Raw genomic sequence first — 13,711 nt, 5'->3', positions numbered from 1 at the left:
GGCACAATTTTATTGATTACAAATTTCTTGATCAATAAACTAATCGCCAGGTAAATTTTAAATTTTTCTTCCTCTCCTTCGACGGAATCCTCGTAGTCTGGATGGTGAAGCACGTATTTTATTGCTTCTTTAATGTAAACGTCTAAAAATTTTTACAGGGTTTTGTTTCTGTAGGAGTTCTTAATTAAAGCTACAGCGGCCATGTTAACGGGGTTTCTACGGAGCAGCTGATTTTGTTTGTTTTTTGATTCAGAAGAAATATCGCGGTCCGTTCAGAAGATCCACTATCTTCCGCAACTGAAGCGTAACGGTAAATATACGACGGAAATGTAGAATGAGACTGGCACTGTGAACGATTCCTGTGTTGGATTTTGTCACATACTTTAATAAATAATAAAGAGAATATTTTCCTTCATACGAGATTCTCTAATAGATACCGGAAAAATCAACTTTGCAGTACTCTGTTTTTTTTCGAGAATCAAACGAGTGATCAAATATTTCTTATTCCTTTGTTCATTTGAAATTGTAATCGAATGTGACTGTGTATGTGTAAAATCTATTTTTATCATACATGTCATTCTGGATTTTAATGAGCTTGATTCTATAAATATAAAAATTCTTTGCTCGAACCTCCAAGTCCGTTCAAACGTGGTGTGTACTAAAAAAAATGGGATGTTATCATGGAGTTTGTGGTAAAAAATCCAGGCTCAAGGGTTTGGGATTTTCATCAAGTTCGTAATACCATGGGGCTTGTGCAACAATGTGATGGTGTCAATCGAGAGATTTTGCGAGAATTTTAATGCAGGAATCGCACGTTTTACACAACTGGGAGAAATACAAGGAGGTAAGTTTCTACTCTTTCATCAAATTATTTATCCATTCTAACCTAACCTTCCCATATTATTATATACTAACTCTGGTGTCAACTAATAATGGTCGGGAAGAAGAGCACCAACCATGTTTTATGGAACGAATGGTTTTACAACGACGATTGGTTTTATAACGAACAAAATTCTTGAAAATTGCGGATTCTAATCTGAAAAATAAATAAAGAGTCAAGATGGACACAATGCTTTCGTGAAAGGATTGTCAGTCTCGAGAAAGCTAAAGAAACTTAAATTGATGGTCAAAGAATGTTTCTTTGCATTCATTTATGTAAGTTAAATCTAAAAATAATATTAAACTAATGAATTTCAACTAAAATAAGTAAAACAATAAAGAAAAATGAAAACAAAAAACAAAACAATAAAATAAAAAAGAAATTTGAAGGTGACACTCCCTCATAAAGTAGCAGGAATAAAAAGAAAACAGAATAATTTGAACTGACCGCCTTTGGATCTAAATTGATGCAATTTTTTAGATATCCATTATTTTATCAAAATAAAAAAAATCCAGCTGGAATGGGTTCATTTTTTTCAAAAATATTGTGTTGAATGCTTAGGACGACTATGACTATAGTTCTTGTGTATTTTTATTCAGTGTTCCTGCTGATGATGGATTACGCGTTTTCTCTATTTATTCCTTTACATTTTTTTTGTACAACATTATGATATGGCCATTATTTTCGTGTATTAAAAACAGTTGTTTAATTTCAACACAAATAGACTTGTTATTCTGATTCCACGTCTTGAGCCTGCAATTTCTTTAATTCCCTAAGTTGTGCTTTTGAATATTTTTTGTGAGTATGCCCAATTCTTCCAACAATTGCTAAGAGCCTATGGAATCAATAGCTGTGTTGTAAGCATTCCAAAGAGTGGACATTTGGTTCTGCATTATGGCAACGTTCTTTTTCAGTTTTTTAAAACTTGCCTTTGAGACAAAAGCTTAGCCGTCAAAGAAATTTTGTCAGCTTCTTATTTAATTAGAAATTAAAATGTTACAATCTTTGTCGAAGCAGTTCTGAATGTCGCCCACCACTTCAATTGTAGTGAAGGGTTTCCAATAGGCATTATCCATGTGAATGTGTCAGCATCGGCACACTTTTTCCCACAGCAGCGCCTCCTTTATTCCTCCCTTAATGTCATTATTAATTAGAATATTTATTCGAAACATAAGATATATCCTATTTTGTACTAAAATCTCTCTAGCCCATACTAGTAGTATCAATACTAGTAGGAACTAGCATTTCATTATATATATTTTTTAAATAACTTGTTTACAGGAAAAAATGAATACATCAACTGACAAGAGAAAAGTTCCCTGCTGAAGTTGACAAGGAATATTCTTTGAATTGCATTACCATTAATGAAATAAACAAAAATTATATAGACAGATATAATATAAAACAGTGTTACTAATAGTCACTGTTTTCAGGTTTACTTTCATCTTGTATTGACAACAAACCAGGAGGTGCCGGTGTGGCAGCAGGTCCCTCTTGGTGTTGTCTTTTGTGTGTGTGTCGTGACTATCGTCTGCTTGATGATTGTAACAAAACAAATCGAAAGAAGACGACAGTACGACACTTTAACTATAAGGGGTGGGTAGGCACCCCCCAGTAGAAAAATCGCCTCCTCGTCTTATCCCCTCCTCCCAAAAAATCCGACCCCCTTCCCAACCAACCCCCCGCAAAAAAGAGCCTCTCTCACCCACCACCCTAAAAATCCGACCCCCTTCCCAGTTCCCACCCACCCCCCGCCAAAAAATCGACCCCTTTCACCAATCCAAACTGATAAAACAAAAAAGGCGGTTTAATCGACAGCGTTCACGATCCGCTGAACGGATCAGGATTATGTTAGTGCCAACTTGTCCGTCTCACCAAGCCTGACTTCACCTACCCACCACAGACAGGATAAAAGAGACAATTTGCACGAAACCCGCAAATTGTCCGGAAAACTGGTCCTAATAACACCCCCCAGGACCCTCTTGGAAGCCAAGAGGGAATAAATAACTCTGATTGGTTTATACCCATTCCAATTCCAATGGACCTATTTGGTGCTTAACTTTTCTGTGTTACAGACTTACAGTTAATTCACTAACAATATTTGATTTAAAGAATCCTTCCCAAAATAGTTATGGTATCATAATTTCTATCGTATGTAATCTAGTTTTGGAATTTACCTTAAAATTTTCTAGATAATTTTTTTTTGTCTTGACTAAACTTGATAAGAATAAAGTAAAAAAAATTAAAAATGTACCACAAAGGAAAACATCTGTCTTCTGCAACGGCAGAAGCCAGCTGTTGATTTCAAATGTAAACAACATTCTCTAATCACGCATTAAAACAAGAAAGAAACAGCTATTGTGACTGAAATTCATTGTATGAAATAAGAAAAAAATAAACCATTAAATTTAATTATACATACGTATGAAATTATCTTTTTCATAATTTTAGGAATTAAGAACATGTTTTGACGAGAAATCAAGATAGGAACGAATACACCAGTTGCCTTTGCTTAGATTTAGAGATCGTGAAACTAAGCATCCCCCACTCGACTAGGGTGCGTCCAGACGGTATCCGATTGAATTAGTTTTGATCACATGATGTCTGAAAACCAATGGCGTTGCTGAAAGTTTATTCGTAAATGAAACCACTTTGAGATCAAAACACTTTCAGCATTGTCAAACTTCTTTAAACAAATAATTTTGTTGGGGAGGACATGATGATAATATGTGTCCACTATCAAAAGAATACATCTAGTTGAGTGAGCTGGTTGGGGCGTCACAATTCATAGTGCAGATTCATTAGATCGTTGGTTGAGAGCATCAGAGTTCAACTTCTGATGGGAGCAAGTAATTTATGATAAAAATTTACTAAATATTTTCGCTAGTAATGTCAAAGGATCGGAAATGCTTCCAACACGTGTGGAATTTAATTTAGAAAATTGAAAATTGCAACAGAAATTAAAGTGTTAGATTGCAAAAATGTATTAAAATGGTAAACAAAAAAGTCTTAAGTGACACACAGCATTGTGTGTATACTCATCTTTCACTTTCCAATTGCCTTACCATATATTTCAAAATCGAATAGCTTTACCATATATTTCAAAATTAAAAAGTACCTATGTACTAAACAAAAATTTAATTGATCTTAATGTTAAAAGTCATGATCCATTCCGTTTAGCTGTAAGTAAAACTACATTAACAAAAACCAGTATAATAAAAAAACGAATTGTCTTTTTTTCAAAATTCATGCAAAAGTGATAAATTCGGAAAGTGGCAATACTGTAAACTGTAAACTCATTCGAGCTGTACAAGAACTTAGAAAATCAGCTAATCGAAAACTAATTCAATTGAATACCGACTGGACGCACCCGATACATCAACATTTTAAATTCTAATTGGCTATGCTGTATATTTTTCCAGTAAATCCCAGTTCATTTTAAGAAATGGTAGAGAAAAGAGCTCACGTTTCATATCATTCAATAGGGTCATTGCATAATTAAGGGATTTGGATTTAAAAATATCCCGACTTAGTTTTTTCACGCTGATTCGCGAGATAGTTTTTAATTATATTTTAGATGAATAAAAAAGTCCCTTTTCTCCACTGCTAACATGACGGATGGAAAAATACTAAAACAGTTAACAAACCTACCCAGATAACTGTTTTAAAAAGTAAACTTATTAAAACTTTTTGAAGTTTTGGGGCTTGTTATTGTCAATAGCCAAACCATAAATTGAAGAGGCTAGCTAAGTCAAGACAATGAAAAAATGGAAAACGTTGAAGAGTAAACCTCTAGTAAGATTTCTTTAAAAGTCTAGAAGAATCCTGGCCATGCTAGTACATTCTTTTCTGAAGACACTACCAGCTAGCGTTCTTGATGAAGGAAAAGTAACAAAAATTACGAAGAAAAAGCAAAATATCGCAGCCAAAATGGGAAAAGTAAAAAAGAATTGGGGAAAAAGACAAAGAGAACTAACGCTAAGGAAAAGTACAAATTTACAAAAACTAAATACCTCGCTCAAGTTAATGAGATTTTGTGGGGGAAATAAGAAAACAAATTTTCGCGAGGGAAAGGAATTTTTAGTTGCCATTTGCCAACCCCTTGATTACAATCTAAAAGACATGACGGCCGAGGTAAGAAACGATCCTGACTATCTAGGGATCGGAAGAAACAATAGGAACTATCGCCTTGTTTTGACATCAGTCAAGGAGCTACGACTCGATATGGCGCATGGACGTTACGAAAATACATTCAATGGATTTGAAATTAATTGGAAAACGTCATCGAACTGTTGCCTCTGCTAGGAGCCCCGGAAGTGGCAGTGGAAGCCGGTCTCATTCGAGACATCCTTGTCGAACTCAAGAGAACAGGCCAGCAGGTATGACCTAGTCATTTTCCGTCGCTCTTAAAAACGTGCCAATGGAGGATTGGATTTCCTTTAGCTTACAGCTGGATTCCTTTGGCTGGGGACAGTGATGGTTTGACTTGATGATAGTTGTAAGTCGAGCTCAGAACATCGGGAAGTAAACTCCCCCGCCACACCTGAATCTTCTCGCCTGGCTAAGAGATTTCCTTTTTTTTTTTGCTTTTGCTTTTGCTTGTTTTCTTTCTTTTTCTTTCTTTTTTTAGTTTTTTTATTTTATTTTTCTCAAGCGTCATAATGCATGACTATACATAGTAATAAAATTCATAAAATCAAAACACTATACTTGTTGTCTAATTCATTACCGATATGTTTTTATGTTGTTCAACTGTTTTAAACAACGATAATAGATACATATGAAAATTGAACAAAAACTGGGCTAAGTTCCTAAGCTTTTTCGAAAGAATTGAAAACGGAATTGGTATCCGCTATCGAAAAGGAGAAATAAGGGGTTAAAGAAATGAAGATTTAAAAATTGGTCTGATGCAAAAAAAAGTTAAACAAGTTGTCATTCCGGGAAATGCTGATCTTATTTAACTGTCAATTTTTGAAATGTTGGCCAGCGTTTGTTGAATACTCGTACCAATTTATGCTGACATGAAAGAGTAAGACTTGACAACAGGCTATTTTTCAATCGGTGAAACGCTAACGTAATCCAAATGAACCTTTAGGCGAACGATGGACTTGCCAAGTAGTAGGCTACAACAATTGTAGATTATAAAACAAGGAAAAAGAAACTAGACCATTTCCTCTTTTAAACAAAAAAAAATAAAATAAAATAAAACGAAATGTAGATCAAACCAAGATTTTGAATGAGGGGTTCTAGAACTCTATTCTATACATTTTACATATCAGTATTTTCCTTGGAAACGAGGTTCCACCATTTTTCAAATAGCTCGGGCGTTCACGAAAAAAAGCCCATCTGCTGTTCAATTGCCTTGTCTTGTCGCCCATAAAAAAGAAACGACCCATCACTCAGCTGCGCCCGATCGACACCATTCAGCAGCACGTCATGGGTGGGAAGATGGAACTTCGAAACAGGAACTTACTTCCGCCTGGGTCTAACTTGGCCAAAAAGAAGCACGGGCAGGGCCTCGGAGGGGCTCTTTGAATTAATTTCATCTGAACCCGATTGTCACGCTACTTTTCGACTGACGTGCACTGAATTGGTGTAAACGTCGCATTTGCTCGAAATGATCGTCATAACCCTCTTCTTACGTCAACGTAGAAGGATTCAAAGAACGGCTTTACAAACTGCAACCAATTGAAAATGTCGCTCATTTAACCGCCTGAAAATGTACCAAAAGTGGCCAGGAAAAGATTTGAATAAAAGTAAAGAAAAAATGATAAACCTTGGCTTCTTGTTTTCCTCAGTTTGCCCTCGAATGATCAAAATTAACTTTGTGGCAGGACTGATGCAGGAGAGCAAACGTGCCGCACTAATGAACGCGAAGCAGCTCTAAATGAATCTGCTGCTTCACTTTACCAACACTCGTGCACGAGACAGGACGAGTGTCGACGAAATGTGAGCAGCGAGCCTCTTTAACTTTTCTGATTCTAAAATTCTGCTCAACTTGAAGGGAAAACGACGGCGTCCTACCTCGATGGCCAATGCTAGGCGACATCGCTGGGTGCTCGCCCTCCCAAGTGAATCACGTCGTTGGCCTTGGCCGACATCAGGCGGGGAAATAAAGGGTTGCCTCGTGAGTACAACCACACAAAAGTGCGGTGCGTGGATTTGGCACGAGATCAGAAAGAGAGGCAATGGAGGACGATAGAATTTCTTTGAGCCTGCTCCGACATAATCCTGAAACAACACAGTCAATGCTGCATAAACAAGCGGCAGAGAGAAAATGGCCCTCACCATTCAATGATGATCGAAACTAGTGTGCCATCACCAACCACCAAGACTTGGATGCAATCAACTCGACAACAGACGGTCAACAACTTTTTCCTTGTTCCAGAATACCAGCGGTCTGAAAAACGCCTAGCCTATGGACAATTTCATATGAAAAGGAAATTTGGAAAACTGCTCGAATTTTGTTAGGAGAGTCGGGATTCACACAAGAGTTGAAAAGTCTCTTGCCGAATGGCGATGGAAATAAATCAACAACAAGAAAACATTCAACGAAACATGTCAGCATTCCCCTAGCCGACGCGTCAAGGAATCTCAAGTAAGATTTGAAATTGTCGATAGCCGATGACAGTCAATGAAAAAAGAAAAACTGGAGGCAGACCAAAACTGAATATTCAGCATAGGATCAATCTCGAGGGCTTCAATCGTCAAAATGATTTCGGCAACTGGGACGGATAGTTCTCCAAGAATACCAAGTCAAATTTACCCTCCGTCATTCATAAACGTGAAATAAAAAATGGCCAACCCGTCTGAGTCTGCATCGATTCGGCGGTTTCAATCACCAGCCAGCCATAACCAAAGTCCCGACCTAAGTAGCAACGGATTAATTTTATAAATTTAACGACTGAATCCCGATAATAATTTAAAACACTATTCCCAAATAGCCGCCGTAAATGCGCAAAACAAATACCATTAACTTCAAGTGGACGTTTGTCAACCACACCAAGTAGAAAGCATCAAGTAAATTCCACATACCGGTGCATGATTCTTACGGAAAATCAACAGCTTTTCCTCTCCAGCATCGCCGTAACTCGATGACCATTTAAGTAGGTGTTTGTTTTGTTCGTCGGCCGTCGACATCGCCAGTCACCATCCCTTGGTTTCATCAGTAATTATTTCACGGCTGGTTACTACTCTCCGAAGTGTTGGTAAGTAGATATGGTAGGCTTTGATGAATTCGAAAAAAAACCACTAGGATGCCTTCGATACATTTTTGTTCTAGTTTCGTTCATTTGGCATCCGGTATGTGAACAAAAGCTTTGGAGCCAAAAATTCTGAGATATGAAAAGTCTGGTTTGTGCCCAGTCCAAGTTTCAAATGGAGATAGTTTTGTTTTGTTCGCTGGTATTTTGTTTTGAATGTAGGTGGAGTACGCCGTAGCTTCGCCCCAGATCAAGAGTGGTAGTCTGCTTTGACTTGCCTGAGTCATAGTTCTTGCCATCTCCTAGATAGTTTGGTTTTCTCTTTCTGCTATGCCATTTTGTTGAGGACAGTAGGGTGCACTTAATTCGTGTTTGATTCCCATTTCAGCTGGTCTTGCATAAAATCTTTCACTGAAGTATTCTTTTGCGTTGTCAGAGCGCAGTGATTGATGCCAGAGCTTGATTTTTGACGAGAGCAGTAAAGATTCAAAATGATTGGGTACTTCTAATTTGTTTTTCATAAAATACACACCGAACCAACCACTTAATTCGTCTTTGAACAGGACAAAGTATCTTGCGCCTCTAATCTATGCATGTTACAATGGTCCACATACATAGGCATGTATGCGTTCACCTTTAAAGGTGGCTGGTCGAGTGCTGATTTGGGGATAATGTAATCGATGCATCTTGCCTTTTGTAAAACCTGGACAGTGATGTAGGTCTTTCCATTCGTCTTCAGTTCCATAAAAGTCCAGTCCTTGGACCAATCTTTGCGTTCGCATTCTTTTCAGGTTTCTTAAGTTGACGTGACCAATGCTACAGTGCCAAAGTGAAGGAGGGGTCAGCTATCCAGTTGATGTAGCAGAAGTCGCATGATCAATGTTTACTTGAGATCTGATTCGAAGATGATACATTGTGCGACCAGCTCTGTCTCCTTCCATGTAGATGTTGGCATCAGGAGTAAAGATGTCCACTTTTGTGCCACTGAAAATAGCCTTCATGCCAGCTTCAGTGGCCGATACAATTGAGAATTAGTTTGTGCCTAAGTCTGGCACATGGAGTACAGGTGAAATGATCCGTTCATTTTCTACCTCTCCCTGTATGCACTAAAATACACTAGGAATGTGTGCTTGTATAATAACGTTAAAGTAGCGTTGTACCTCCGTAAGAAGTGACACTTGTCCTTGGCCGTGTATTGGTAAAGTCGCACCACCGATATACCGTTGACCATCCAAAAGCCTGTAGTGATAGCTCGGTTTGTTGTTGAAGATGTGAGAACGCTGATCAGTCACCTGGGATGTTGTTCCCGAATCAGCAAACCAGTCAAAGATGGATCTACTACTGTAACATGCGGATGCAAGAAAGCCGGTATCTTCTTCTCAACTGCAGCTTACATTTTTTCATTTGTTTTACTTTTTTAGCACCGAAAGCTACATCACACCCAACACATGATGATTCACTATCGACACAAATATAGTGACGTTTCAAAACATATTTTCGTGAATTTTTACAAAAATTCCTGAAATTACGTTATTCGAAATGTTTATAATTTTGCTTCAAGATTTGTGAGTAGCGCTCAAAATATGACAAATGATGATGTTCTGTTGCACACAAGTTTGTTTATTCTTGTGCTCCTCGAAAGGAATCCATTTGAGTTTGCCCCAGTTAAAATTCCATGAGGTTTGATATTTTTTCTTAAAAAATCCTTGTTTGATTGTTTATCAACCTCTTTAAAACGTCTTCCATTGAGCAAGCATCAGAAATAGATCTCAATCTATCAATTTTTGATGGATTAATTTTGATTAAGACTGTATTTTAGAAATTATAAGCTAATTTAATGATGGCAATGAAAAAGATCTACATTAAAAAATGCTGATTCAAAGGGTGTCTTGTTCTCGTTTACGACATCAGTTTGTCAAGATTTCCAAAAGAATTTCTGAAAAAAACTCGATGTTGTACGTAACTAGAACCCGGAATATTGATACTCATTTACATTTACATTGGCACATTGACACCAAGAACGCTCCGTGTGAGTGAATCCACTTGCTGGAAGGGCGTCCTCTTGAATACACCCATATTCACATCGACTTACACGAGGACAACTGATGGACTCTTTCCTTACTCAATGAAAAGCGTGCATCCAGTGAAATCTAAAAGTAGAATGGCGGCCATTAGAATGCCCATGACATATATATCTCAATGGTAAGCTGGACCTTTTTTCTAATCTAAGGGAAACGGTAATGGTCAAAATCGGCTCCTTATACAATATGCAATTACTTCCTGAGTTGCGTCTGTTTCTTACGCAACTTGGTTGATTTCATCATAGCTTGTTTACGATCCGACAGATAAAGGAATAGATAACATTGATGGAAGTATGATTTTCTAATTAATAGCTTTCTAATGAAATTCTAAATGTACCCCTGTGAGCCAACATTTTCATATTTTTAAGTTAACCTTTATTATTGGGGTTCGCCCGCTCGCGTCAATCCCACTAGAAGCCGGTGACACTCCGTTCCGCTACATTGAATTTTCAACCAGCTTGGGATTCCGAGGATTCTTCAGAGTGTTGGTTGCGGATGGAGCCATCAATCAGAAGACCAGGACTCTGTGCGTTCCCAAACCGGTTCCTGGCCTTGTGAGCGGAGAGCAAGCTGAAATCACCGTCAAAGGTTCATCAAGTTTAATGAAATTAAATTTGAGATTGTTTTTTGTTTTTTTAATAATTTACTTTTATCAATTCACAAGGTGGAATAGCGTCAAGTTTAGACGATATGTGGAGCGCCACTGGCTCCACCGATCCGTCGACCCTTGTCACCGTGCTGGAACGCTTCCATCACAATCAGTACGCCAAAAAACCCGCTGGCAAGGAGGACACCAGCTGGAACGGAATTATGCAGAAAATTTTGAGCTTCAGGTAAGCCGACGGATCCTTCCACGATGCCGACGGGTCCTCTGATCTCAGATATTCCGGTTATTTATCTGCCGGAAAAAATAAATGATGAAACAATTTCCGCAATTTCTTCTAGACTAACGGCGCTGACAGTTCACGCCCTGTCTTCTATCACCCTGCAGAGATATTTCGATCCTGATTTGCTCAAGTCCGCCTTGACTTGGATGCACGGGCAGCAGAACGATGACGGAAGTTTCGCCGACGGACCCAATGTCACCCAAAGTCAAAGGATAGAAACCACCGCGTTCATTCTAACGTGTCTTTCAGACGTCCAGCACGACGACATCGTACGTGATTTATTAGTTCATTTTTATTCAATTGATTTATAGATGAAAACTTATTGATTCGTTTTTTTCGTCCAGGTGTTGTTCCAAGTGAATTCGGCCGCCCAGCGTTTCTTGGAACGTGAATTGGCGGCTAGTCGTGAAATGAAGACGATCGCTCCAATTGCGACGGCCGTCCTGGTGTCGCATTCTTCCGTCTGGCCGGAAACGTTGGCCAAACTAGATAGTGTCTATGACGAACTTATTGATTGCTACTTGAACGATCGCAAACGTAAAGATAACAAAAACTCAGCTACAACAACTAAATTTAATGGCTGATTACTTAATTATATTTAAAACGCAGAATGTTTAAACGAGATGACGTACGCCCTAACAGCTTATTCCCATCAGAACAAGCCCGGCAAAGTTTTGGAAATGGTCAGGATTTTAGTTTCGGCACCGTGGCATATTCTTCATCCTTTGGTAATCAAATTAAGAAAATCAATTATAAAATAGAATTTAAAACAAAATTTAATGTTTTTGGGCTCACTAGGACAAATTGAGAATGATGAAAGCTTGGAGCAAATACAGCCAGGTGCTCAACGATCCAGTGCGTAATCTCAACATGCGACTAACATTCCAGAACGGCGAAGTCACTTTCATCCAATCCCATCATCTGTCTAACGTGAGTTGGCTTATAATTATTTCCTTAATTTGTTTCAAATATTTATTGATTTAGGTTATGTTTCACGCTTTAGGAGTCGGCGTTAGGCAACGCTTCCACGCCTCTGCAGATGGATTACGACGAAGAAAATGTCATAGCCGGAACCAGTGACAACGAAACACGTTCAGAGTCCCAGGAGGAGCAGCAAAACGTGCGGATGCACACTCCGGCGCTTATGTACGACATTCCAAGTCTCCCGCAAAACGTTTAAGTTACCCTATCCGGAACGGGATTCGCTATTTTTCAGGTACGGATTATTTCTTTGGCATAAGAGTTAACTCATTTTTTAAAATTTGATAATAAACTTAAGTGTACTGGAAAACAGTGGAGCCACCTATTGTTGATGGATCGTTACTCTCCCTGTACACCTCAGTCGAAAGTGCCGGACTGGATGATTGTATCCTATGATGATGATGATGATGATGATGATGATTGTATCAGCTGCTTTGCAATCATCATTGATACTCATCTTCATGTCTCAATGAAACCATCTTGCGGCCAATTTATCAACCCTGAAAACACGAATTTAGTTCACCGATTTCAATTTCACCAATTCCAAATCGGCCAATCAGCGTACAGCGTTTTAAAGAGGCTGTACACTGATTGGCCCTTATTGGACACAAATGAGATTTCCAGACGAGTGTGTAACTGCTCCATTGAACAATTTTTCATGAACTCGAAAAGGAACCTTAAAGGGTAGACTCATGATAAAGACTATGAAATAGGTTATTCAACCAAATATATACACGAATGGTTTGTTCTTAACTTTTTTTTTCATCCAAAACACATGTTTTTTCATTAAAAACTTTTCGGGTCCGTTCTAGAGGGTAACATGCACCTTAGGCAACAAGAGAACGTTACTTTTTACCTGATCGGCATCGCCCGTATTGAATAAGAAACACCAATTCTTGTTGCAATCAAATTCTTGAGTCTCGTGAGTCTATGTATTGTCATCTGGGGAGTAGGGAACATTCCACAGTTAGGATATTTCGTATAACAACAAAGAAAATTTATCGATTTGCTTCGTTTTAGGAATATTTCGTCAAAACATGATTCAAAATTTGTTTTGTTTTTTTTTCCCATTTTTTTTTGCTTTTTTTCTTTCTTTTGACCGGCAGTGGAAGCCGGTCTCATTCGAGACATCCTTGTCAAACTCAAGAGAACAGGCCAGCAGGTATAACCTTGTCATTTTCCGTCGCTCTTCAAAACGTGCCAATTGAGGATTGGATTTCTTTTAGCTTATAGCTGGATTCCTTTGGCTGGGGACAGTGATGGTTTGACTTGATGATAGTTGTAAGTCGAGCTCAGACCATCGGGAAGTCATCTCCCCCGCCACACCTGAATCTTCTCGCCTGGCTAAGAGATTTCCCTTTTTTTGCTTTTTCTTATGCTTTTGCTTGTTTTCTTTCTTTTTCTTTCTTTTTTTAGTTTTTTTTTTAATTTTTTCTCAAGCGTCATAATGCATGACTATACATAGCAATAAAATTCATAAAATCAAAACACTATACTTGTTGTCTAATTCATTACCGATATGTTTTTATGTTGTTCAACTGTTTTTAAACAACGATAATAGATACGTATGAAAATTGAACAAAAACTGGGGCAAAGTTCCTAAGCTTTTTCGAAAGAATTGAAAACGGAATTGGTATCCGCTATCGAAAAGGAGAAATAAGGGGTTAAAGAAATGAAGAT

General features: G+C 38.1%; 1 protein-coding gene across 1 annotated transcript; it reads left to right on the top strand.

Moving 5' to 3' along the window:
• Positions 1-11,511: 11,511 nt before the first annotated feature.
• LOC124348733 lies at positions 11,512-12,230 on the top strand. Its single transcript, XM_046799005.1, has 4 exons — positions 11,512-11,587; positions 11,660-11,778; positions 11,849-11,980; positions 12,054-12,230. Exons 2-4 carry the CDS (start codon positions 11,674-11,676, stop codon positions 12,228-12,230), a joined length of 414 nt encoding a protein of 137 aa, XP_046654961.1. The 5' UTR covers positions 11,512-11,587; positions 11,660-11,673.
• Positions 12,231-13,711: the final 1,481 nt, after the last annotated feature.

This window comes from Daphnia pulicaria, chromosome 7 (genome assembly GCF_021234035.1).
Source record: "Daphnia pulicaria isolate SC F1-1A chromosome 7, SC_F0-13Bv2, whole genome shotgun sequence".
Lineage (NCBI taxonomy): Eukaryota > Metazoa > Arthropoda > Branchiopoda > Diplostraca > Daphniidae > Daphnia > Daphnia pulicaria.
The sequence above is the reverse complement of the archived record's forward strand: the minus strand, read 5'-3'. Positions and strand labels throughout refer to the sequence as shown.